At 40.0% G+C, this 27982-nt stretch overlaps 1 protein-coding gene across 2 annotated transcripts; it reads left to right on the top strand.

Annotated features, from left to right (window-relative positions):
• Positions 1 to 27668, top strand: LOC308112416 (melanopsin-A-like). Of its 2 annotated transcripts, none has more exons than XM_080467925.1 (11): positions 1 to 381; positions 5775 to 5911; positions 6882 to 7015; positions 10652 to 10855; positions 15831 to 16002; positions 17072 to 17233; positions 18087 to 18194; positions 19230 to 19401; positions 19508 to 19699; positions 22213 to 22284; positions 25479 to 27668. In XM_080467925.1, the coding sequence occupies exons 1-11, from the start codon at positions 259 to 261 to the stop codon at positions 25680 to 25682; spliced, it is 1680 nt and encodes a 559-aa protein (XP_080324051.1). In that variant the 5' UTR covers positions 1 to 258; the 3' UTR covers positions 25683 to 27668. The 2 variants fall into 2 exon arrangements, with proteins under 2 accessions (XP_080324051.1, XP_080324050.1); XM_080467924.1 differs by having other exon boundaries at positions 115 to 381; positions 5772 to 5911.
• Positions 27669 to 27982: the final 314 nt, after the last annotated feature.

The raw sequence follows: 27982 nt of genomic DNA on the forward strand, positions 1-27982 counted from the left end.
ACACATGCACAGACCCACTGACACACTCTGAGGCTTCCCCGGAGCAGGGATTGGACGAGAAATAAAGAGAGCGCGCGCAAGGCTTTCCCACCCCTCCACAGATGCTCTACCACCAGTAGCTCTGGACGTGTTGGATATGAGAGCAGGGCGGCGATGATGATTGACCACCTGGACTCTTAGATCACTCACTGAAGACTTGCTATCTTTCAAGTCCACCTCTCTCCAATACGGCCGGCTTTCATCCACCAGGACCTTGGGATGGATTCAAGGCTCTTAAATGGAGCGGGGATCCCGACGGTGGACCCCACCGCCCGCGCACCCTGGAATATCAGCTCCATCAACTCGCCTCGGCTCATGGAGCTGTCTCCAGTCTCCACAACTGTAAGTGTCCTCCGAGAATATGTTTTTGCATCTGAATGCTTGAAGGACTTCCCTTTGCTGCGAGTGGGGAGTTTCTGTGCGCTGCAGCGATGCGTAAATGCAGCAAACTCCGATCCACCTCAACTCCAGCACAGCTGGAAAACGGGGGGTGGGGGTGGGGGGACAGCTGGTTGTTTCGTTTTGGTCATTATTTTTATTTTATGTGAATTGCACCTTCGGATCGTTCCCAACCAAATGATGAATATCTAGAGATATGTGGGTGAGGGAGATGGTAACTATCTGTGAATGAATGAACCGCGCCACACTCCGCTGCGCATCCGCGCTCCGTTCATTCAGCTCCAGACTTGAATGAGTGCAGGAGTCCAAATCCCGTCGTCTCTGCTGCTTTTTCATCATGTTTCATCAAGACTGTTAATCGTTGCAGTGGAAATGATTATGCGTAGATTTGTTTTTGTGTAAACCTGTGCTTTGATTTGTCATCATTCGTGCGTCAACTTCAGCCATGGGGTCTTTATGGGGAATTTGGGGGAACATCCTCTCCTGTCATTGATAATGCTTTAACAACCCAGTGAATCTGTGTTGACTTTTATAGTAGTCATTCAAAACATTGTTAAAATGTGTGCAATAAAAACAATGACATGAAAGCAATATCCTCATTTTGTCTCAAGAGGGATTTAAATGAGGATTGTTACAGCAGCTCAAAAGAAAATGATGTTTATATCTTAAAACAAACCCTTTCTCTGCCTGAAATGTCTTTATTCTGATTGAAAGTTATGTAAGCAGGTCAGTTTAGACTAGAGCACCCATCTTTCTGGTGCTCCAATACTTTATTCAAAGTCAAACATGTGTGGTTGATAATTCTTTGTGACAAAGAGAGGTGAGTCTATCTCTGTCTGCGTCTTTGTGTGAGAGGAGGATTAGTTCAGCCAAAGCCTTTTTTGGGGGGTGGGGGGTGGGGGGATCGTTCTTGCAGATGTGTAGAGGTGTGTTCACCCATCCATGTAGAATTAGAATAGCAGGAGAACAAAAGACTCATCTCCTACTGCCCTGGAGGAGCACAACCATGAATAAGAGTGATATGAGGAAGAAAAAGCTGTTTAAAAGGCAGAGAAACATATGGAGCGACTGTGAATGTAGTTCAACAAGTGCAAATGGTTCTTCTTGGAGTCTGACTTTGAAGCTGAGACCTGCAGGCCCAAGTCATTGGAGCTTGTGTGGTGTCCAGGGTAGAAGTGCTGGGAAAGCTGATACCACGGTGGCGCCTGAGGGCAGCTTCTGCGAAGACATGTGGGCTCTTCTACTCTGGAATAAGACTGGTTTTCATTTTAAAACTCTTCAGATTTCCTCTGGGGCACTTGTTCCCTTTACTCTTGCGTTATAATTTGTAATCTCTGCACAGTAATTAAACATGTGGTTCTGTCTTATGAACATATTTGCATGCAGGACTGTGTAGGGGTGTGTCAGTCCTCCGGTCTGGGACAGTGGATGGCCCTTTGAGGGCCCTGCAAGGTTGATTAGACATTAATGGTAAATAAAGGAGTTTTCTTTTGAATTTTTCAGTCAGCCGCTCCTCTGCCGACACACTGATAAGCTGGTTAGGCTTTGTGAGGCGTGAGAGTTTGGTGCAGCTAATTCATCTTTCATCCCTGCTGCTAATTCGCTGAGTAGCTTCAGAAAAAGAGTGAGAAACAATACAAGCAGTGGCTGATCGGCTGAGTGGCAGAACATGATTGATAGGAGGCAGAGTAAAACTGTAAGATGATACAAAAACAAAAAAGATTTTAATTGAGGCGAGAGGTAATCCAATCTTCATACATTTTCTATTCTGATCTTAATTTGTGGGTTTAGGAGAACAGGGTTTATCCATACATGCAGCTTGTAACAATTTAACACCTGTCATCAATCTTGAAGGATGCCTCACCTTATCCTCTCCAGCCATTTCTCAGATTACAATATTCAGCTAACACCAGCCCTCTAATCGTGTGTTGTTTTTTTACCTGCTTTACCCAGAAATACTTCAGCAGTAGTAATCATGCACAAGCAGAACATGCAAACTCCACACGGTAAAGCCCAATCACTGCAGGGCTAACCACTGCACCACCGTGCAATGAGTTGTTATCTGTAGTGATGCCACAGGTTTGACTGTGGTATATAATGTCCCACACAGTGTTCAAAACAGAAGTAGGCAAGCATAATTTAAAAAAAAAAAAAAAACATCTTTTGGTTACCTCGCAGCAGTTTTTATACTAAATAGACTTTTTGTGTATTCGATGAAATTTTAAATAAGTGTGACAGTGGGATGAACACCAGGGTGTGATCATAGCCTCAATTCAGTGGATACATGAGCTTCAGTATCAAGAGTGAAAATCTAGTAGTTTAGATGAAATGATCCTGTTAAAGAGTAGCCAGATATCAGCACACACTAATGCCCGCTGCAAGGGGAGATTATTCCATTTTAGATGCAGTTACTGACAAATAAATACTGTGTCTACTCAAATCTCAGACCGAGCCCCATGTTTTTCCTCATGACTACTGAGTCAGAACGCTAAAGAAGTTAGCATTGAAGCTATAGCCTGGGTTTATGTTGACAAAAAGTAAAGAAAGCCAGAGGCCTATACTATAAACTGGGCTTTCCATGTCCAGGATTTGTCTCCATGCACACAAAAGAGGCGGAGTTTGCAGCATCGGACCAATTGAAAACCCGGCAGAGCAGCTTATGTAATGGACGAGTAATTATTCTCCAAATATATGAAGAAGTAGCTGGATGCGTTTAGCAGAGACAATGATTATACCACATCATAAAAAACACTTATGGCATTATGATTCCACTGGAAAATATATAGCTAAAAAAACAGAAAGCACGGGAAAGAACTGGGTTTTTCACCCTCCAACCAACCTGCACAAAGAATCTCAGCTTCTTTTTGTACAGAATAATGTTTATTGCTCAATAACAGGATATCTGAGTGACTACAGACTCCCAAAATAAGCTGAGCCACTAATAAAAATGTCCATCCTAAATGAGTCGTTGCTCTGATTGCAGTAATTCTGTCACAGGAAATGTTTTTCATTCAGAGGAAACCCCTCTTGGTGACGTTTATTAAATTAGTCTCAGCTGGTCCGGGGGTAATGCTGCACACATATGTTGCCACCAAAACAAAGTCCCACCAATTACAGTACACAGGCCCTTCTGTTTGTTTACATGGCTTTGTGCATGTGTTTTATTCAAATCTAATTACTGGATGTCCTCTGGTCTTTTTCTTCTTATGCACTTGTCTGTTGTTGTTTCTTTCTAATCTTCACTTTTCTCTCTCTCTCCATTTGTTTGCCTGCTTTATGTTGCTCTGCATAAAACAACCACTAAACTATTTGCATTTTTATTACTTGCTCTCTACTAATGAGGTAAAAAGCTACCTGGCAACAGTCCGCAGTGAAAGATATTAAGTATGGGAAGATTTTATCACCTTCTATTTCCAGATTCAAAATCCATGCCACACCGCTCGATGTGGCGCCCTTTCTGCGTCCTCGCCATGCGATTGTCAGTAATCTTTCCCAAGCTGGTTGAACTGAGACATCAGAGGTGGAAGGAGGAAGCGATCGAGAGATTTAGTGGACGGAAGAACAGACGTGAAGAAAGGAATTAATCACGGACGGACATCAACAGAGGTAGTGAAGGGAGGGGAGTGCGAGCGAAAGGAGAAACTTGGCTGGAGGACATTCAGGCCGGGGGGGGGAGGGTGGAAGTTTAATGCGGCCCGCCACATCACTGATGACAGTGGATGTCAGACCTGATCTGAGAGTGTTTACATTCCACACAAATACTCTCCACATCTGCATATCAACCTGTCCCCCTTTCAGGAAACACGTCAATTCCTTACGTAACCACTCCATCACTTGTCAGAGCAGAGTGGAAATGCCCTCCATTTAGCACGGCGAGAATGTGACTCTGCAGGAAAGTAGGACTTCTGAAGCAGATGTTGGACAGACACACACACACACACACACACACACACACACACACACACACACACACACACACACACACACACACACACACACACACACACACACACACACACACACACACACACACACACACACACACACACATATCTATGTAGTATACAGGATTAATGAATGGAGTGTATGTGTTCAAGCTGACGAGGTGATCCTGTGTGTCAGTTTGTATTCAGGTGGGTGTGCCTCTGCCTGAAAGTAACAGGGACAATCGAAATAGCATGTGAGGATTTCTTATATGAATTCTGGCGGGGTGCTGTGTGCTCTCAGGTGCAGCAGCTCTTCTCAAGGAAATGGAAATCTGCTGCTGTCAAGAGAAAAAACTTTTGACAAAAAAATTCAGGCTTTTAAAAAAAAAAAAATTTTAACCAGCTTACGCAAACACTTTATTTGGGATAAATGTGCTTTTTTTTTTTTTTTTTTTCTCAGTTTAATAGTCACAATTCGCAGCTGTTTAATGAACAACACATGCATATCTTCTGCTTCCTTTAACCCTCAGGAGCACTGAAGCTTCCTTTAGCTATTTGTTGTTGCAGAATCTATCTTATACTTTGCTGGATGTAAAGGGGCGGAGTTTCCTTGGCGGCTCGATGAGCAGCCATTCAAAGGCCTGTGATCAATCTGCACCCACCTTATGAGACCCATCACCTCAAACCAAAATTCACTTTTATTCTCTTAGTGGACGAACAATTCAGCACTTGCTAACTGCATCATCAAAGGAATATACATTCATTTTTTCGACGTCTGATCCCATTCAGTCTTTATTTCTGTAGCACTTAACATACAAAAACAATGCAGCACAAAGATCTGCATAGGGCGACTTCACTACTACTTCACAAAGTCCTTGTGTTATTTTATTCCTGCGCAGATTTCATGGTAAATGGACTTCACATAAATCTAGTATACGTTTCACATTTTCACTCAATCAAATAGGCTTTACACTGTTTGTCACACTCACTAATTCGTTCAGGCAGAAACCCGAACGGCTGCCTCTGGGGATTCAGTGTCTCTTTGACATATGGACATGGCAAGAGGAAAAATTGAAGCACAAGGCTTTTCCAACATACATTTAATGTGTATTAGCGTCATCTGCTCATGGTGATGATACCTGAATAACCAAGTGTTCCGTAATGTTCATTTATTGGTTTCCTTTTCCACCCTTAATTCTGGAAAGATGTGCCCACTCCACGTGGCAAGACCACTGAAGTTTTCTGGTGTTTAAAGACATTTCTTTTAGAGTGATTCTGTCATGAGCAGAAGGCATCAATCAAAAGCAGAAGAAGACCTGCTATATGTTTATATGGCTTGATATTGCGATACATATGGTATCTGTAAATATATTATGTCTATTTTTTTAATTTTTTTTTTATTGTTAGCAGGGTTCCACGGTCCCAAGCCACCCATTTCCAACAGTGGACGTACCAGATCACGCTCATTACACCATCGGTGTTGTCATCCTTGTTGTCGGGATCACAGGCATGCTGGGAAACTTCCTCGTCATATACGCCTTTTGCAGGTAACTCCTTTGTTTTTGAGGTTAAGATTTTGTATATATTCAAGATCAATTTCACATTTGCACAAACGATTATTGTTCGATGGATTAAATCGACTGCGTGATGTCTCGTGGCCATTAACAAAGATGACGAGAGCAAAGGTCAAAATTAAAAGCAACAAAGTCCAGGTAAGCAGAAGGTGAGGATCTTTGGAAAGGTCAAGATCCGGACTTTGGCTTTCATTGTGTTTTTAAAGCTATTTTTTCACACAGAAATGAATCTTACAATCCAACTGAATGTTGAAATTTGATATGTCACAATACAAAAAATGTTAGTCATGATACGCTTTTATTAATTAAACTGTTGAACTATTTTTGAACTATTTAATATGTGGTTTTTATGAAACATGTAGTGAAAAGAAATGTTGTGCAGTTTGAACGTAAAAATGCATGGCCCTTGATATTTTCGGTAGATAAAGTGTGGTAACCGTTGATTTAACGTGACATGACTGAGTGAACTAATATACAGTACATTTTTTATAAGAAAAAATAACCTTTTTACAGTGAAACAAACATAAAAAGTAGACTAGAATAAGTATGGAGGGAAACTAAAATGTATTTTTTAGTAAAACTGAAAGGTCTCTTCTGAATGTTTGTTAAATGAAAACAATAAGTGTAATGTACACCAAACACATGAACAATCACCTGAAAACGTTTGGCCGACGCTGGCAGGAACAGAGTTTAGTACGAAAAGGCATGCCAACATGTGATCAGGGTCAAAGTGTTGACCCTGAGATTGAAGGAGGACTCCCTCCACATTCTGAGCCCCAGCAAACTTATGGATCTCTGTCTTTACTGGGCGTCTCTCCTCAGGACAGAAGTGTGAAGATGGCACTGAATGAATCGTCTGATTATGAATCAAACCGTGTGAGAATGCATGTGATGTGACTTATTCTGAAAGTATTTGTAAAGGTTTTTGTGCCTCTGTGTGCAGGAGCCGGAGTTTACGGACCCCGTCCAACATCTTCATCATTAACCTGGCAGTCACAGACTTCCTCATGTGTCTCACCCAGACACCCATCTTCTTCATCACAAGCATGCACAAACATTGGATCTTCGGAAAGAAAGGTAGCACGTGCACATGCACTTTGTTTGAGCAACTTTTCAACTCAGAAACACCACATGTTGCACAGTATTTTAATCATACCAGTCATTAGTTCCTGATGTAACCACTAAAGGAGCGCGGACTCCTAATCTTTTCTTCTTCTTTTTTTTTACATTCATTTACATGTGAATGCACGCACGCGGGTTATTAACATTTATGCACGCACACTTTCAATTCCGCGAGGACGCGTATCTTTGACCGACCCTTTGGACCGTGACGTACAACTCAATAAAAATTCTGCACGCACACCTACACACCTACAATCCTCTTTCATTGCTTTTAGCCACAATGGGAAAAAGAGCATAGAGCACTTACCCACCAGTATCCTAATTCCATTGATCATAAGTAGCGCGTAAGAATGGCTTTTTTTACCAACGTGCATTTGAAGGTGGTGTTTACTACAGTGCATACCATCCATCAGCGCACAGCCTATGGGGAGCTGACATAGAGAGGCGATAAAAGAGGTTCCACACTCGGCTGATCAAACACTGATAGTCGGTGCGCTGTGTTTTCCTTCAGGAGTTGTCCTGACCTTGATGAAGCCAGCCAGTTGCTGTCAGATCTGCAGCTCCAGCCTCGATGGTGCTTGCTTCAAGAACACCTTCACATTTTCTATAACCGCTGCCATCCGCCCTGACCAATGACCCTTCTCAGAACACAAAGACAAAGCATGGATCATAAGATTGCAAAGCAAAACCACCCGTTACATGTTGTTTGACCTCTCTTCTTGCTTCTTCAGGTCAACCCATACCAAGCGCTGATTGCTTCAGTATCACCTTTTTCCATTGAACACTTAGTTGACATGCAGACATACATTTTCTTTCGAAAACTCTTTGCTTGTTTTCTTGATTCCCCAATGCAGAAACACAAGCTTATTACAACGAACACAGCATCATCAAAGTCCATTCATACATCTTCTATAGCGCTTAATCCTGTGCAGGGTCGCGAGGTGCTGAGGCTAATACAAGCGAGCGATAGGCGAGGGCAGGACACACACACTGGACAGGCCGTCAGTTCATCCCAGGACAAACCCATAGAGACAGACACACGCTCTCACCTTGGGCAAATTTAGGCTCGCCGATTAACCTCAAATATATAGAATAGAAATATAGAATTTATTTGCTATTGGGCTATGTAAAAAATATTTTTTCGAATTTCTAAAACATCTAGAAAAATGGCAGGAGATTTGCAATATTTTGGTGTCTTTTGGCTCATTCAGTAAATATCACTGGTGTAGATTAGTGTCACAGCCATAAGTATTCATTATAAGCCTAATTCCTCTTACAGACTGAGGTTAATACTTGCTCCATGTGCAGTTTGGATTTCATAAACTGATTTTTTCCGTTGTTCTCCACTGAATCGGAGGTGACAATCACTACATTGTACTTTAAAATCGAAGAATAACGTTATTATCCTGGAAGTCCTCTATGTGCACCACCGGTGCCTGCAGGGAGCAAGATAAATGAATTGAATCAAGTGGTTCTTAAAGCATTTACAGTCAGAGGAAAAGCTTGGTGTGGCAATAGACAGAGAAGATGAAGGTGGAGTAATGTTTTACCTCTTTTGGAATAAGAAAAGTATTTTATGCTTGCGATGCTTCACCCGTAACACCATCTATGATATACTGTTCAACAGAAGCTCGGAGAATTTAAGCTACGATCAAAGATATTTACAGAGTTTTTGTTTAAAAGTGGAAACCTGCCTTTAGTTATGATCCTACAATTTGAGTTGATGTGTTGCATGTGTTGATGTGTTCCAGTGTCCTTTCCTCTTGCAGCAAAATGATCTGCTAAGTTCAAAATGGTACATAAATATATATAAAAGAAAAATGTGTTTGGGGAATCATTTCTTTGTTATCAGACTGTTTCTTGGCAATAACTACTATCATATGATTATACTGTTGGATTGATTATCTTTTCTTTGGTAGATTATTTGTATGAACTGTTTGGCAGTAGCAGAGAAGATTTTGCCAGTTTTTCTAGGGTGAAATACACATAATGCATGCTTTTGCATGTCCCTTACAAAACATCCAGGCTTTCCATTTGCACTTCAAGATATTCCAAAGAATCATTGTTAAAACAAAGAACTGTGCACAACGGACTGTGATGTTACAACGAACTGTCCCTGGACTTTAACGTCATTTAGTATCTTGAGGTTTTTGTGACTCAGTTAGACTTAATTAGCTTCAGTAACTTAACCAGATACAATATATTTGATAGCCCGAGCAGTATTTGTTTGGGTTCCCTCACAAAGGTGACACACTTCAGATTGTGTCTTGTGCTGTGGTTACGAGAAATGTGGAAGGTTGGTGGTGACTGCACAATGAGAGCCTGGAGGGAAAGCAGCTGATGTGGTGATGATTTCGTTTTTTCTTTTCGCTCGCATTTGTTCAACGGTCCCAAAGAGGGTGTGTGTGTGTGTGTGTGTGTGTGTGTGTGTGTGTGTGTGTGTGTGTGTGTGTGTGTGTGTGTGTGTGTGTGTGTGTGTGTGTGTGTGTGTGTGTGTGTGTGTGTGTGTGTGTGTGGAACAGAAAAACTGCATCAATCTCTGAAGAAATCCAAGCCCATCATGTTCACATGCATCAGCGTTACTCCAGTAGGGTCAATAAATAAATTATGTTTACACCCACTTTACGTTTTTTTTTACCTGTTGTCCTTCACTTTTTCTTCAGATTTCCATCAGTTTTTTTTGTTGTTTTTTTTATCTTTCAACTCTTTCCGTTACGCATTCTCACTCATCCTCAAAGGCGTGATGTGTGTTTCTTCTTCTTCTTCTTCTTTTTTGAACTTCAAAACACACTGTTGGGGAAGACGTAGATCAAAGTCTGAAATCCATCAACTTTTTATTGAGCAATGTTTGATCCCCAGTATCACTTATGAAGCACACTGATTGAATCAAAGAAGTGTTGTAAACTGTGAAGACTCACAGAAAAGGCCACGCTAAACACGTGCAAATGAAAGGATTACTTTTCATTTGTTTCAGTCGTGAGCGTTCAAAGTACAGACCGATCTGTGATGTCGCTATCTGCTTTTGTCCAGAAACTTTTCCTCGGCTGACTTTTCCCACTTTAAAATGAGTGCCCATCAATGCACCTCAGTTAATTGCTTGTGGCCGTGTTGACAAGCTAGTTAACCCTTTTATCAGGCAAGTCACCATATCTGGTAATTATGCAATAACGTCTTGTTATAAATCAGTAATTGTATATTTGTATCAATCTCTTGAGACAAAATTTAAATGTAATGCTAACCATTGAGTTAGGAGCTGCTGCTGGTTTCACCGGATTGATGTATTTACATTGAAAACACAACAGATAAACTATATGCAGGTTTTTAAACATATGCCCAGTGCTTTATTAAGTAGTGTGTTATATCTTAATAAATGCCACATGGCTACATACAAATATGGCATGCACTTTATGTCTGTCTACAATTCACGGGGATCCTTTGCTTGTAAATGTCTATCTACAACCATAATGTGATGTGCAGAGCACCGTTTCCACTTGCAGGAGCTGACTTTCAGGAAATGTGTTTATCTTGAAGCAGTCGGCCAGTGATAACACAAACAAACCTTTCTTGTGTGCCGCTGCCTCTTCTCCCCAGGTTGTGAGATGTATGCCTTCTGCGGCGCCCTGTTCGGTATCTGCAGCATGATGACACTGATGGTGATCGCGGTGGACCGGTACATTGTGATCACCCGGCCTCTGGCCTCTCTCGGGGTCATGTCTCGCAAGAAAGCTCTCAGCATCGTGGCTGCGGCCTGGGTCTACTCCATGGGCTGGAGCCTTCCCCCCTTCTTTGGTTGGAGTGAGTCGAGTCTTTATTCATCAGTGTGATTCCTCCTGAGGGTTTTTGGTTTCTTGTGCTCGGCCTCAACATGTCTTTCTCTCTGTTTTTGGTTGTGTCTGCATGTCAGATTCCTGGTGAGAGGTCAACAGCAAAGTGAAATACATCCCGCATTTCTTTTCTTCATCCACAGGAGAAAACATATCACATAAAATCTGATTTCAGAGGGAAGTTCACTCATTTGTTTTATGAAGCTGTCGCCAACAGCACAGCGATGTTTGAAAAGGAGCTGGAGTCATGCTCTGGTGTGAGATTTCAGGCTTTCCTTTTCGGGTTGCCGGTGTTAAAAACTCAGCATCTGTTAGGTCAGTCCTCTTATCTACTTCAAATCACATAACACATCATTTAAAGTGATGCAGATCAGCAGGCACAGCTCTTCACTTTATAAAACTCAGAACACCAGTCCACATAGGGCTTAAATCATAGGGGATCAGTGAGTCCAACATATGAGCCATAACCTGTGTCATTAATCTGGCAGAAAAGCCTGAAGGATTCCCTATAAATGCACGGAGAGTAAGGATGAGAGTAACAGACAAAAATCGGAACAGCAAGTTAAAAATAACCTTAGAGAACCAAGAGGTGAAACATCTACGAGTATTTTTAACCGAAGCATAACAATATGAACTTTTAATAATAAAAGGCATAAACTCAAATACTGATTCAACTGTACTCGTCCTGAAAAAGTGGCCATTGAAGGATATTCCCACAGACTACTTTGGATTTTTGGATGGATATACAACATTTCTAAAAGCTGAGCCCATGTATGGTGAGCTTGTTACTTCTGTGAATCTGCTCTGTCGGCTCATCTGGTTTTCTCTCAGCCATGAGGCGAAAAGCTCTCCTTGTCACAAACATGAGAAGCAGTAGATGCCTTTAACCCAAGGTCAAATCTTCTTTGTTTCTCTTTTTCCTAAAGTTATGTTTTGTTTTGTTATTTTACAATGGCCCAAGCACGTCGGTTCCATATAAAGATGCAAAAGAATTGCAGAAGCTTCTGCATTTTCAAGATCTTTCTTAGTGTTTACGTGTTTTTTTTGTGTCTGTGTGTTGTAATGTATGCTTGTGGTGGACGTTGCACAGTAGTGTAGTGGTTTGCACAGCCTTGGTTTGAGAGCTTTGCACATTCTTCTAATGCATGTATAGAACTAATCGGACTTGATGTTTCAGTCCCTTTGTTGAGTCAGAACGCCTGACGTTGGCTGGGAAATGGAGATGGTTGCAAGGAGAGATGAAGGAACTTTCCATTGGTTCTCTTTATACCGATTTGTGTTTTTGAAGACTGCAAAATGCCAAATGATTGTGAGTAAGAAGCAATGATGGTTGTAGTTGTAGGACTGCAGGACTCATCAGTGACACCTGTTACAGTAGGTACACCCCTCAGTTTCTGACCCTTCTGTCTCATCTTCACAACTCAATTGAAGACTGAGGCCAGCTGTTTCTGCACTTGGCTATGACGCCATGTTATACCGTCCTTGAGAGAAGCTTGTCATGCATCCTGATCCGGATGTGCTTTATTGATCCTGGAGCTTGACCCAATGAACAGCTTGGGTCTCCTCCAAACCATTGTTTTAAGTTCTGGCGGGTGGGTAGGATTAGGATATTGTACGTGCCTCTTTTCATGAAAGTCATTCCAGGTCCTTCCACCTTTGTTTCTCCAGCTGAGTTTCTTCGTCACTATGTTTTCCCAGGAAGTCCATTGGCCTGTTTGGCAATGGACGCAGCTTTTGTAAGCTGTGCTGCCTGTTTTTGTCTTCTTTTTCCTTTCATGACAAGATGTCTACTCTGCGCTGGTTTTGCTTTTCCCCATTGGGGATTGCTTGGAATGAACACGAAGCCGGTTCTCCCTTTCTGAACTTGGTCAACTTCCTCCTTGAAAATGGGTATCATATGGATATTCCCTGTTTTGCCCAAGGTCCATAAACATGTATTTGGGATTAACTGTCACATATTTGCCTTGTAATAGATTAGCAATGTGTATCCTGCCTTTGTAGTTATCTGCAATCCAATAAACATCCACCCTAATGGCTTAGTTTTCTTTTAAATATCCAGAAAAAATAGAAACTACGTCAACATAACTACATAAACTAAAAAAACGGTCCAATATATTCTATGCCTTAGAGTAATCAATGCAACCTCACACTAAGCAAAAAGAAAAAAGAAAGAAAGTAACTCGTATACAATAAGGGCTGCCAGGTGCATTTTCACCTGATGACAAAAGCATATTTTTCTTCCCGAACAATGAATGCCTTAATGGAAATCACTGAAAAAGATAAACACATTTTTTAAAAAAAGTGCTGTTTGTGTTGGATTTTTTTCAGTTTGTAATTCTCTTATATTAGAAAACACAAGTCTGTACACATATTTTGACACTTATCATTGTAACAATGAAACAAGTGACAATAGACACAATGGGGCACGTTTAGCTACATGTGTTACAGATAACAAATACAACACAGGATCTGAGTGAATCATGTATAAGATGTGTCAACAAGAACTACAGTAAGAAATCCACAGTAAGAAATGTAAGAAATACACCCTATTCATTTCCAAGATGTAAATAGTGAGATATGACATTTTGCACAGTTTTCCACTACACAGATTTCATGGTAAATAAATGTTTCAAATGGTGTAAATGTTTTATTTTTGTGACTTACCCTTCATTAAGTCAATATAAGATTGAAATCTTTATATTTCATATATATTTTAGCAAGTGCCCTAAAATTGGTTAAGGCATTAACCTCTTTATCTGGCATTACAGTAACAAATTATACTGTAAAATGTGCAGCATCATTACAGTATAGGCTGCGTAATTCAGTGCTTCTCTTTACACAATAAATGATGTTTTTCTTTCTATTTATATACATCTCATATAATAAGCCTTTCCTTACCACTTTGGTGTCTACAGCGATTCACCTTGTTTGAAGCTCGGCCCTGTTTTGTATTTATTTGAACCGAAACACCCCTGCACACAAACTGGTCACGGCTCTTTCTTCTTTCTGTCGCCTTGCATCGTGTCTGTCGCAGTGACTGCCTTCCACTAAGAAACCTCTGGAGGCTTTGAACCTCCAGAGGCACAAAAACCCAAAGTAACATGTAATAAAAGTGACTTATAGCTTCCTTCCGTGTCAGGAGAAAAGGTGAGGCAGTGTTTTCTCAGAGCTCGTCGCATCGAGTCGATGTGTGTAGTTAGAGGTGTGCTAATGTACAAGTGGAGACACTGAAGTGTGTGTCTTTCTGTGTTTTCTTTGTGGACTTTAAGTGGAACGAGGAATGCGTTCTCATACAGAATAACCACGTGGCGTGCATAACAAAAACGATGAGAGGGCTCCAACTGCTTCCTCCAGTGCTTGAATCCCATTTCATTATATATGAAAGCCTGCATTTGTCAGGTGGCGTTACATATACGTGAGAAATGCACACGTTAATCACCTTTTCTTTCCTTCAGAAGGCAATTATGTTGCTGTAAAATTTTAAATAGGCATTTATTGTCTTAAAAGCGATTCTCTTATACGCACTGGCTGCTGGTTAGAGTCTCAGTTTTCTTGTGCAGCTATGTTTTCTGTGTTAAGTGCATGTGCAGTGATGCTGCAGTGAGTCTTTTGCCTTCAAATTATTTGCACATTCAATGCACAAAAGTGAGCAAAATAAACAGCAAAAAAGGTTAGTTGATTTCAGTGTCGATATCACACAAGTGAGATCTTAAAGGATGTGAGATGGCTGATTGCCCATAATGGGTTCCAAAGCAAAGCCCCGCCATGGCTGCACACTGTGTACAAATGGAAAAAAAACAAAAACGTTACAAAGAGGATTGACATCTGGTGCAAAAAGGCTTCTACTGAAGGAGTGTTGATGTTTTTTTCCACTTCATTCTTCAATATGGGGAATATCAGCAACTGGAAGTATATTGAGGAATGAACCTGCAGCTGAAGTGAACAATGCTTTGTTTAGTTTAATGGCGGCTGTCAGTCGACACTGGAGCAGGATATTAGACCTCCAAACTCTTTCCAAATCCATTTGAGTTCAATAAATCAATCAGCCTTTATTGATAGCACTTTTCATGCAGCGGTAAGACACAAAAACAAAGAAAACAGTGACAATAAGATGAGATTAAAAGAAAAAGACTGAAAAAGGATCACAATGAAGAATATTAATGCTTCCATTTATCCCTCCTCTATACTGCTTTATCCAATTAATGTCACAGGAGGTTAAAGCCCATCCCAGGTGATTATGGGTGAAGGCAGGTTACATTCTGAACAGGTCACCAGTACCTCACTGGACCGAGAGACCAACAGTCACATATTCACACTCACGGGCTATTTAGAGTAACTATTTTACCTCAAATGTAAATCTTTTTACTGTATCATTAAATAAGAGTACCCAGAAAAATGTAACACAGACAGAACATGCAAACCAAACACAGAGACACCGCTAATACTTTACTCCAGCTGAGGAAAATCTTGCTATGACATGAAAGCACTAGCCACAAGAGACAAATGGTACATAAACAAAAAAAAAAACTATAGTTCTTCAGAAGGTGAATCATAGAGCAAACGTTGTGTAAAACCAATGCAAACATCTGAAAAAAACTCACTCTTAGTATAGTGGACTAAATAGTGTACTGCTGTGTGGCCCCTATAGGTATTACTATTCAGTTAAGTAATTTTAATTAAAGACACCGTTAAGAACACAAATAAGTGCAATATTTCTATTAAGGGAAATAAATCCAAATTACTGCAGATACTTGGACAATGTACTAATCTACTTTTCTTGTGCCATAAACTGGTCTAATAGCTTTCATACAGTATGCAGTTTCGAGGCTATGAATAGAAATGACTGAGTGCGTGAACGCTGTTGTGAGAGTGAAGAACAGGATGCTAGACAATGAGGGAAAATGCTCAGTTGAATGGGACACTAACGAGTGTTTGCTGTCCCACAGGTGCCTACGTCCCCGAGGGTCTGATGACGTCTTGTTCCTGGGACTACATGACCTTCACCCCTTCTGTCCGCTCCTACACCATGCTGCTCTTCACCTTTGTCTTCTTTATCCCTCTGTCAGTCATCATCTTCTGCTACTGCTGCATCTTCAGGGCCATCCGACGCACAACGCGGTTGGTAAACGCACACACACACACACACACACACACACACACACACACACACACACACACACACACACACACACACACACACACACACACACACACACACACACACACACACACACACACACACACACCATTTTCTATCAGTGAAGACATGAATGTCAGAACTGCGCGCTGCGTCAACACGTTGATTAACGGTTTGTCTGGGCTCTTCCATCGATTTCCACTAATGTGACACGCAACGTAAGCGGCAGCACTTCGTGTTCAAACCTGTCAGTGCATGTGATGAAAACACCACATCCGGGCGATACATGTCCAAGTCAGTCAGTTTGAAAACATACTTAGAGGAAAACAATCATAGGGATTGATTTGACTTTAATTACTGACCCATTCAATCGTTATGCTTTTACGTCATATTAATAGGAAAAACCATTGCAAACAAATTTCTTTAAAGGTGCAACACACATTCTGTATTTTCTGGACTAAAACCACTGAATAAAATGTATCTTGGAATATTTTTCTTAAGAATGTGATCGAACCGGTTGGCCACTTTATGAGAAATGAGTCTGTATCAGATTCTTTCTTTCCTTTTTTTTTTTTGAGCTGGTTGGAATGGTATGGACAAGCTGGAACCAGCAGAGGGCGGAAGCGCAACTTCACGGATGCCAACGGCCATTGAACCCAAGTGAAGAAGAAGAAGAAGAAGTAGAAGAACAAGAAAAAGAAGGGACACAGTCATCAGGGACGAATAAGCTGCTGATAAGAGAGAGGGAAACAGTCATCATGGCTGACAAGAGCACTGGGAAACAATGTAGATAGTTAGACCAGAAGATGGCGATAATGCAACTTTATGGACACAAATTGCCATTAAACCCAGAAGAAGAAGAAGAAGAATACATTCTTTAAGAGACTTTCTGTGTCCCTGCTCCTCTTCCTGACCCAAAGATGGGGAGAATATATATGTTGCACTGATGTATAAGATGCATATCATAAAGAAGCAACCAAACACTAATTTGCATTTGTCAAAACAGATTGTAACTTGCATGCCCACTGTGTGTGTACGTTTGTGTGACAGAGCGATAACAAAGATCAACTGTGAGGGAACCAGAGACTCTGCAAAGAAGTTCCGTAAAATGAAGAGTGAATGGAAAATGGCCAAAATTGCACTCATCGTCATCCTGCTGTTTGTCATCTCCTGGGCTCCTTACTCATGCGCAGCGCTCACTGCATTCGCCGGGTAAGTAGAGAGTCACCGCCTGAATCAGCACCTTTGAGTTTGACTGAAGTCGTTTTGAGTTTGGTTTATGTCTGGAGGCATCATAAAAGCTGCCTCATCGCTCTTGTTTGAGGTCACAGAGGCCGTCTAAGCAAGTCTTTTGGACGTTCCTATAAAAGTAAACTCCCATAATTGATTACTTAGAGTAAGAAATTAATCTCTGAGTTTTACTACATTTTCAGGGGAACCCTCGGCAGGAATTCTAAGAGATTTATAGTCAAGGAGTTGATTCATTTAAACCCAAGAAAAATCCACGTCTCACGTTATGTCCAGTCTAACCAAATATATATATACTGTTTGCAGGTAAAATTTGGTTTGTCATTGTCAGGGGCTGTGATTGTTTCACAAATCAACAATGTTGCTTTCTTTCATTGTCACTCCTCATGTACAGTTAGGTGGAGCAGCATGTACCAGTTCAGCACAGAAAGAAGTGAAATAGCTGTTAAGCTCTATGATGGAGAAGATATTATGATCACATCGTACTCAAGATGGAGTTGACTTAAAATGTAAAATAATGCAGTGATACCAGAAGGCTTTTTTTTTTTTTTTTTCTTTACAAATCCAGAAATTCATGAGGGAATATGTTTTCCATAAATTGCAAACTTTTACATTTAAATCTTTAAACAAGAACGTGATTAAAACGCTGAAAGTGACTGCGACATTCATCTTGCCCTAAGTTTTCAGAGTTGGGGCAAGATGAAGAATAATCATGAATGCTAAAACAGACCCACTAATGTCCCAGTCACATAAATGTGTCTCATTTCCTTCTGCCATTCATCTCCCTGTCACTGCCTCTGTCTTGTGTCCCCCTCAGATACGCCGATATGTTGACGCCCTACATGAACTCGGTCCCTGCAGTCATCGCTAAAGCGTCCGCCATCCACAACCCCATCATATACGCCATAACGCATCCTAAATACAGGTGGGATAAAATAAAGAGCGATGGCTGCCTCGAAGTGAAGTCAGTCAGCATCAGTTTCCACTGTATTTAAAACGGTGGAGAAGTGTGTGAAAAGTTTGTATTTTCGTCATCTTGAGGTTGTATATTAAGACAATAAGTCGACTAACCCTCCTTTTAAAAAAGCTTCCTAGTATTGGAAAATTATTAAACACATTAATTGCTGTTTATCAGATACGTTTCTGTGATTCATATTTGCACTGATTATCACAGAAAAAGTGCAGATAATTGTAATTATCACACAGATAAGTGCATTGTTTTGCATAAAATTCAAACGAGGTGCATTGTACATGTTTATTTTAATCTCATATACATTTACAAAGAAGTAGTTGAAAACATTCAAATAAGATAACTCCTCAAATAATGCTTTCATACGACTTTATCGTTTGTTGATTGATCCTCTTGGGAGACAGATTTTTCAGCATTTAATTCATACTAATTAAATAGTCAAATTTAATTGCAGACACAAAGAAAAACTTAAGCCTGGAAAAATGTCCTCACTGTTTCAGACTGAGCATAACGCTGATCCAAAGCCAGTTGGTCTCAACATTGCACCCTTCCTGTGGCCCATCGTTTCAGCTAATGAGTTTGCTATTTCAAAATAAAACACTGCTACCATACAATGAAGTGGTTGTTTGCGGGCATTCAATTCATGTGTAAACCCGATAATGACACCTTAACTTGCCCAGTTTGATTTCATGCTCACATTTATTTAATCCCAAAGGGGCAAAAGAGTCTCTAAATTCCAAACCTCCAGCAAATCTCACCCTGGCAGTGGGAGTAAAACCTCTGACAGTGATTTCAGCTACGTCATCAGCAGACGGGACCAGGCCAACTCTCAGGCGTTGACATTAACTTTGAGATCACGAACAGCGAGCACTTAGTTTCACTAAGGAGCACATTTTAGTTTGGCTTCTTCAAGAGAGTTTTTTTTTTTGTTTAGTTTTTTTACAAAGGGTTCAATGAAAATCTGTACACGTGTTTCTGTCGGTCTCTCAGGTCGGCCCTCAGCAGGTACATTCCCTACCTCGGTGCGTTGCTGTGCATCACGGGCCGGGACCGCTACAGCAGCAGCAGCTTCCAGTCCACTCGCCGATCGACCCTCACCAGCCAGTCGGAGTGCAAAGGCTCCAGCAAGCCGCGCAACTCCTCCCAGTCCGAGAGCGATTCAGTGAGTGTACCTCATATCTAATATGGTATGTTTCTGTCTCGGACTCCGTTCGGCAAACGGGCTTGGGTTACAAGTCGCTGAATCCGTCTGCGATCTGCCGCCGCAGGCGCGCTTCTCAGACACGGAGGAGGACTGCTCGTCTCGGACACCCGTCTGTCGTCAGCTGTCCGGCGATGTCAGACAGATGCGTCACGCCAGCCAGAGGTCAAAGGTGAGAGGGTTCACCTCAGGGGAGTTTGAGAAAACCGCGGCGCACAATCCCAACGACCCGGCCTTATGTCATCTTACACAGATCACGGTGAGTACCAGGGCCCTGCTCATGCAAACACACTGTCCCGACATGCAAGATGAATAATGTCTGAAAACCAGATATTTCCAATGGTACTACTTTGAGCATCTCTCAGGTGTTGTCAGACAGAGATTAAAAAACAGTCCAACATCTCTCAAAGTCCTTATTTCTGATGGGAGGTTTTGCATCTGTTTTGTCATTGTGTCAAAGCTGGTCTTAGTCTTCTTCCACCTACATTTGAGAAGTGAGGTCATGTGTTTTTTGCTGTTCTGTCAAAGTCAGAGACTTTAGGTTTCTGTTGGGCATTTAATGGCTTACGGCCCACAGAGTTCACGTTGGTTTTAACCCTCTTAAGAACCCTGGCTCCTCACAGTTATGAGCCGGATTCCTCGGTGTGTCATTTAATGAGTTGAAGTTGCTCTGGTCCTCTCTGTAAATACACTGATTATTCTGAGTACTATGACTTTGTCCGTCTGCTATCACATGCAGTGTTGTTATTGCTATTTGCATCTTTGCTTGCCTTTTTAAAACGTCTACCGTACATTACATTGAAAGAAACAGGACCACAGAAACAGCAATATTACTTTCAAGTACTGAAATCTAAGCCGTCATCATAAACAATTTAAAATCATCTCAAAGGTGAAAGACTATAAAACATGCCATTAAAAATGTGGTTGTCTCAGTTATTGGTGCACGGCTTGAATTTACTCCTGTCCCAGTGATGGAGCCATATTACCAATTATTGATCTTTTTGGCAAATTAAATATTACCTTTATTTTTACTTCTTTTGGTGTATTTTTTTCTTTTGATAAGAAGCAAAATAATAATTTGTTTGGATATCTTTCAGAGCAGCCATACCCAAACTCAAGACCACCCAATTCTAAAACCTCATTAAACACAAAACTAGTGAATTTAGAGAAACATTATTTCAATATAAAATGGTATAATGACAAGAAATTGTGCAATCTACATGCATAGATGCACAGATTTACTTGCACATCCTTTAATAATTTTGCATTGTTCTGTGCAGACATTTTCAACGAATTAAACAGAAAAGTGCAGAAAGTCCATAAATATTTCCAATATGTCATACGTAACATTTATTTAACACATTTCCCTGTTCCAACTTGATTGGAAATCACTTATCACAGGCCTGTACTTACTTAGTCGGGGTCATAGTTATCTCCATTCCTTTAGAAATAGCGCTCTTTCACTAGCAGATCTAACAAAAGAGTCAAATAAATGCCCTTTAAAATTCTTAGAAGTTTAGCAGGGACTGGCTGCCAGTGCTTGAATAAAAATACATCTCATCCAATTATTTCCAAACATAAACTGTACTCAATTTGTCTCATTTTGAGCTGAACACTGTATAAAAAAATATTTAAAATAATATAATGAAATATAAACCCCTCAACCATTAGACTGAATTACGCTGGTTTTGCATTATAGTTTCTGACAAAGATATTTCTTTTATTACACTTGTTCACTTTTTTCATGATTTCTCATTTTCCCAGCATGGTTTAATTTCTGATGAGAAATCGTGAAATTATCTAAAAAAAAATATTGTTATCAACACAATTGTGAACAGTAAATTCACTGCTTAAATTAAGCTTCACTGTAAAACAATAGGAGTTGACAGTTGTACACTATAAGTCTATTAAAACTTACTAGATATTTCATACTGAAAGCTTCTATATGTTTATAATTCTACATGAAAAACATTCAGAAGTATTTTTAAATCCTGTGTTGTTGAAGATTTTAGCTGTTGTCCTGAATCAAGATTTGGAATGTCTCCGTTGGCCTATAAAAAAATACACAGGTGGAGGTTTTTTGTTTCGGTCTTACAGAAAGAATTGTGTTGGTGGACTAGAGGAAAGAGGCGTGTCATTCTAGGACATCCAGTTTGCGGGTATAAACCTCTTTGTAATCATCTTAGTTCACAGACAAACCTACATGTAACCTACATGTGTGCACATATATGAATGCACACACACACACACGCACGCACGCACGCACGCACGCACGCACGCACGCACGCACACACACACACACACACACACACACACAGGGCAGGTTCATTCAGGACTCCATTACACAGGGTCCAAACTCTAATCCACTAATCTGGGACTTTCAGATTAAATCCACAGCTTGATGATGATGACGCGGCGGCGTGTTTCGACATGCTGCATTTGTTGGCAGAGGAAAACAGCTTCTGACCTCCTTCCATCTCCTCATGGTTCCAGTGACACTGGAGTTGGTTTGAACAGTTTTTGTGTGAAAGTAATATGATTTTCGAAGGGTAGTTTCCTATGTAGTTTGGTTCTACGTGGCCAAGTTCCTGTTGATGTTTTTCCATCTGGTTGGGTCTTCCTGTCACGTCAAAGTTTGAGGTCATTCCTGTGTTGAAAAACAGTGACGCCTTGAGCAACGAAGTTGGAAGTGTTTCTGCATGGCGACCAACAGTAGAGATGATCCTTTGGGTCGAACTAAATGGCTGTTTTTATGTGCGCTCTGTTGTTCAGACTGTGACGCAGCCGGAAGACATCTCCATGTCGGACATCAATCTGAAGCCAACCAGCCGTCTGCCTGCAGCTGTAAGAAACCGACCGTCAATCATCTGTGCAGTAGATTTGTCACAGGTTTTTTTTTTTTTATCTCATTTTCTGTATTCTCTGACCAGTTCAACGGTCTGTGCAGGAAAGAGATGGGTTGACTTAAATACTGGTGATTCACAATGCTGACTCCTGAATTCACAATGATGCTGTTAATATACCATTATTATCAGGACCTGTTGATGTTTTTCTTATACCGTCAAAAAATAAATCAGAAATCATTTCATCTTGAATCAGCAATAAAACATGTTGTTATTTCAGGAAGTTTGTCCTATGAAACAATTTCTCCTGTGATTAGCTGGTATGTTATTCTGCAACGGAATAAGACGTATTTTGGCTTTGGGCTGTTTTCATACTCTTTTGCACAGTTTGTGTTTGTGTATTTAATGTCCGATTGGATCAGTGACTGTCAACAAATGGAAGATCTTGTCAACATGTGTGGTTTTGAGAGATAAGCCCAGATGTTGCTTTAACTGTCTCTAGTTTTTTATGGAATGGCTGAAGTTTCCTCGTGAAAGAGAACGAGACCAAATCCATCTTAATTCGATGTGAAACCTCTTATTTGAGTCTGCTTAGTTTTGTTATTCCGCAACCGGTTAACATATATAAGTAATGTAAATAAGTGTTGTTATATGTGCACATGTTTCCAAAGAACTTGCATTTAAGTGTTATTCTTGATTCAGAATTGGCTGTGGGCGTGAATATGAGGATGTGAGGCGTTATTTTAAGTTTTCACAAGCAATGTGAGTGCAGGACGGTGCTCGTGGTTGCCAGATCTTACTGACGGTTTCCAGTCCAAACATAAGAGAAAACACACCCAACTAAAAATGTCTGAAAGGTTCAAATCGCCACGTGTAATAACAAACATATAAAAACTAGCCATCATGCAACTAAACACAAATCGTTTTAATAATAGCAACCGGCAAAAAAGTAATCAGATTTCATCATGAAATGTGTATTGATCAATGGTCTCCAACTAGCTTAATCTTTAAACTTTAAAAGAGATTATTTTTGATGGAGGTGACATTAAATTTTTAATAAACTTTATAATTATACTAGCCAAATTCGTCTTGCAAAAATATAAAAATTACACACAAAAACCCACATGGATTTTAAGTTACCATACAACTTGTATCTCCTGACCCCATAATATGTTTAAATGTAAATACCATAGATTTAATTATAAATTGCATAAGTCATATCAGTTATTATCTTGGTTATTTATACTGCTGGTCATTTTATTTGTTATGTCTTTATTTGCTTGAGTTTTTCTATATGTTATAATCTTAACAAAACATTTCTTTTGAGGTAGATTATTTTCTTATAAAGATTTTAAAAAGATTGATTCTGATCAATAGAATTTCAGAATAACACCCGACCAAGACTCATTTTATGTTTTAAGTGGAAAGGCGTCACATTTGTAAAATGTGGAGGTCTTTACTTTTTTTCCATCTAGAGGAAACTATGTTGTGAATTCTTTCTATGTGATCATTTAAAGAAAGTCATGAAAAGAGCCCAACGTTTGATCAACACTACGTGATCCAAGCAAATCCTTTGCATGGAAGCTGTTGACGTGTGAGTGAAACCTTGGGAAGTCCTTTGGGGACTGTTGAAATCGAGCCAACACACTGGATTGGCCAATCCCATGTAACATTTGTTAGGCGAATCAGTTTCTCCAAATTGGCTGTTGGTCTGAGTTTAGTTGTGTGTGTAATTGCTGCCTGTTCAGGATGCACTGTGCTTTTCTCCCGGTGTCAGCTGGGATCAGCCCGCAGCTTCGTTACTCTACTCCAGATGAATCCGGAGTAGAAAATAAAAGAACTGACATTGGAGTTCTATAGACGCAAACTAAAAGCTTCGCCGTGCTGGACTGCACAGACAACACAAGATGTTTTTTGAAGAGTCACAGTTAGGAAAAGAAAAAGTGTAATTATATCCTGAAGCGGTGGATGATTCATTGAGGGAGCGTGACGATCATGCTTGACTATCTTTGGCCATATGAAAGACTTCACCGAATGAAGAGTCTGTTCCTGCTGTGATAAAGAAAAACAGTAGTTATGACACAGGTCACCTGTCAGAAAGGTGAAAAACTTTTTTGCAACAAACACTTTGAGTCACTTTAACATGTACCTCCCACCCGTGGGAATGTGACCCACTGGATAATGCGTTTCAGAGATTTAAACAATAGAATGAAATGACTGAGCTGTTTTAATAGCTAGGTAAGTCATGTGAGTCTTTTATGCTCTCCTGTTGCTGTTTGAATCATTTCATATTATCCTCGGTCAGTAAAATGACTTACAAATATCTACGACCTGAAAAAGATTTGAAGTTTCATTACTGATTGGGGAAACTTGACACTTTCGTTGAATGAATTATTCTTGTTTCATGTATGAGAAGCTTCAAAAAGGCAGAGTCGAGCAAAATGGAAATTAAACACGGCCAAAGTCAAAACTTCCTGTATAAAAAGTAGGAAGCGTAGAAAGGTTTCTGATCATCAGTTGCAATAATACTTAACACACAAACATGTAAATCTGCATTAGAGCATGCGTGTTGATGTGGAATGATGCATTGTGGCAAATTCAGTGTTGCATGATGTCTTATATTATAATTCATTTCTTCACTGCAAGTCTGGCATCAACATGCAAGTGGCTGATTACTATTGTAACGCAGTGATTACAGATATCATAAGTTTCAGTGGTTTTGTTCATCTGGTGTCCTTCTGTCCTGCTCACTTAGCACACTGTCGATTACCTTTATGTAAATAACCAAGAAACAAACTCCGACCTATATAAGTGCATGAACGCACCATTAGCCGCAGTCTATTTCCTGTCCGGTGGGAAGGTTTTGATCTCAAGAGGTCAATCATGATACGGAGCAGCACTCCATCAGTGCTGCGAGGGAAAGCCATTCATCAGTCTGACAGATCGATGCTTCTGATCAGCTGTGACTGTTTCCCGTCCTGCACCTGCAGGTTAAGTGAAGGAGAGCTGCATCGATCCAAATCAGAGCAGACACTTGATAAACCTTTGTCACTTTGTCTTTCAAATTCTTCTGCATGCAATTTAAAAAAAAAATTTCCCGGCGCCACCACCTACTCACAACAGAAAGATTGAGTATTTGTCACAAATCCATCAAACCTTTCCCTCCCCCCTCTTCGTCTCTCTCTGCCCACGCAGCTGGATAACATGACGATGGAGTCGGGGCCAAGGACAGTGTGTACCGCTACCACAGCATCCGTCATCGTCACCTCCATATCCAGCCCGACTATTCTCCACAGCCCCCCAGGTTTACATGGCAACCTGAAAATGACCAAAGCGTACAACCCGGTAACCAAGGAGCCCCTCGACATAGCCAGGCTGGAGACGACAACATTACCATGAACAGCTGGATGTGTGTGTGTCTACAAGTATGTGTGCTTCAGCAGGAGTTTTTAGTTGTGACGACAACTTATTTTTTATTTTATTTTTTTTTTTATTGCCTGTATGCAGTGTGTGAGTTTGTGAGCATGAATGGCCTGTTACCAAATTGTATGCGTCTTTTCTAACATATCACGATGTGGACATGGTTTACTTACCTCAAAGCTGAAAGCAACAAAATAGCCTTAAAAGACTAAATCAAAGGTTGTGTTGTCGGTTTGTTTGTGTTTTTTTATTAGTTTTTGTGACAAGCGTTCAGGAAAGACAAAAAAAAGATACAGTTTCTGATTCTTGTTTTGAGAGTAAAAATGTGTCGCTGTACATGTGTTGTGAATAGTTGCTGTCTAAAATGTGTATTTTTTCATTGTGTGGTGCAATACCATCAAGTGATTCTTCAGTACAGTGAACACAGATGGAATGCAAAATATTTAGATTATTTTTGCACAGTGTCTATGAGCCATATTTTTAATACAGTCTGTATATACAAATACTTGCCCGAACTTTAGTTAAAAACTTCTCAATGAAAGATTTGACTTTCCTATCACTGCTTTACTTTAAGAATTTAATAAACACAGATCAGGCGTTGTTTGTATTAACTATGTTGAATGAAACCTGATAAGACCACTAATCTCACTCAGAAACATTACCATCCTTGGAAGCGATATTTGGACTACAGCCACTAGACACTTACTGATGACTTTTTTTTTTTTTTTAAATAAGCAAAAATTTACTAATAAAGAAGAAATTTTACAATAGTTGCCGCCGAAAACCCCCAAAAAGTTGTTACAAGTGAAAGTATCTCATGCATTACTTTTAATTGTCTTTCTCAATAGAGTTAAGAAGGAACTCCATTATTGTTGCTGAATGTCTGAAGATGCTCTATAATCTGGAAATAATTTGATTTATGAACTAATGACAGCATGTAGAAGCTGCAGCTGATGCTTTTGTTACCGACAGTGATACTTCTTACATGTTGCTGGCAGGACGACTGAGTTATTCCAGTTAATGTGTCTAATAAACAGGAGTTTAATGAAACATAACCTTAACAATTACATGTGACATTTAACTATAGGGTCAATGAACAAGGTGTAGAGAGACAGCAGCTCTGCAGCTTTTTTTGGAACGGCAACAACCTCATGGAAAATTCGAATAATCGTAACTGCGTTACTAACGTCTCTTATAGAATCTGTTCAGAAGAATCATTGTTGGCACCACAGTTAGAATAATTTTTGAGATTTTGAATGTTAGTCCAGAAAGAAAATCACTGATCATTGCAGTTTTCTTTTCCTGTAATGGCCTGAAAGATATCTATATAGGTTTTACTTTTCTTAACATCAGAAATGTGACACAAACCAGCAGTAAATCACATACAAAAAAAAGAAAAAAGCTGCACTGTATTGTTGTATGAAATCTAGATGCAATTTGCTGATGACTTGTTGGTTTATTTACTATTATGTGATCATTCGTCTGAAGATGATTTTCTTTACATCTGTACATTACAGATCATCATCAGACTTCCCATGTTGCTGCATCTTTGACCATGATTGTCACGACTCTTTCTTTTCTTTCTCTCCTCAAAATAAAATCTGACACATGCTGCCGGTTTTGTGGAATAATGAACACTTTATATATCTAAATCTTTATACGTCTAAATTATACATCTTAGTTGTTGAGGCAACAAAAGTTGATACAATTTCATTGTTGCTCATTTGGTGTGCAGTATTAATGAATGTGAAACATGATATGTATTAAGAATGTTGTCCCCAGATTACTGCAGAGCAGAGAGAAATTAATGTAAATATAAAAATTATGGGGGTTTTTTTCCTTTAATTGAGTGATGGTTTTATGGAGTCATGGTTTCCTGTTGATTTTGTTTTTTTCTTTGTATAAAATGTTTTGTGTCATTTTTAATTTATTTTTCTAAATAAAACGTTGCTAAATCTTGCACTTCCGGTGAACATGCATCCATATTTCTTGCAAGTGGGGGTTTAAAGTATATGTATGTGTGTCTATGTATCGTGACCTTCCACCAGGTGAGCTTCACATCAATTACAAATCTTTGGAGACAAATTCATCCATCCATCTTCTATACCACTTTATCCACTGCTGCTTTGAGAGTCAATGGATCCAATCCAAGCCGGTTTTACCCTGGACAGATTATATAATCAAGTACACAAACTAACATTGACACGTAGAGGCACTTTAGACTTTTCAGTAATCCTCATGTGCAAGATTTTGGACTGTCGAAGGGACACTGGAGAAAA

The sequence above is a fragment of the Lipophrys pholis genome (genome assembly GCF_963383615.2).
Source record: "Lipophrys pholis genome assembly, chromosome: 1".
Taxonomy (NCBI): domain Eukaryota; kingdom Metazoa; phylum Chordata; class Actinopteri; order Blenniiformes; family Blenniidae; genus Lipophrys; species Lipophrys pholis.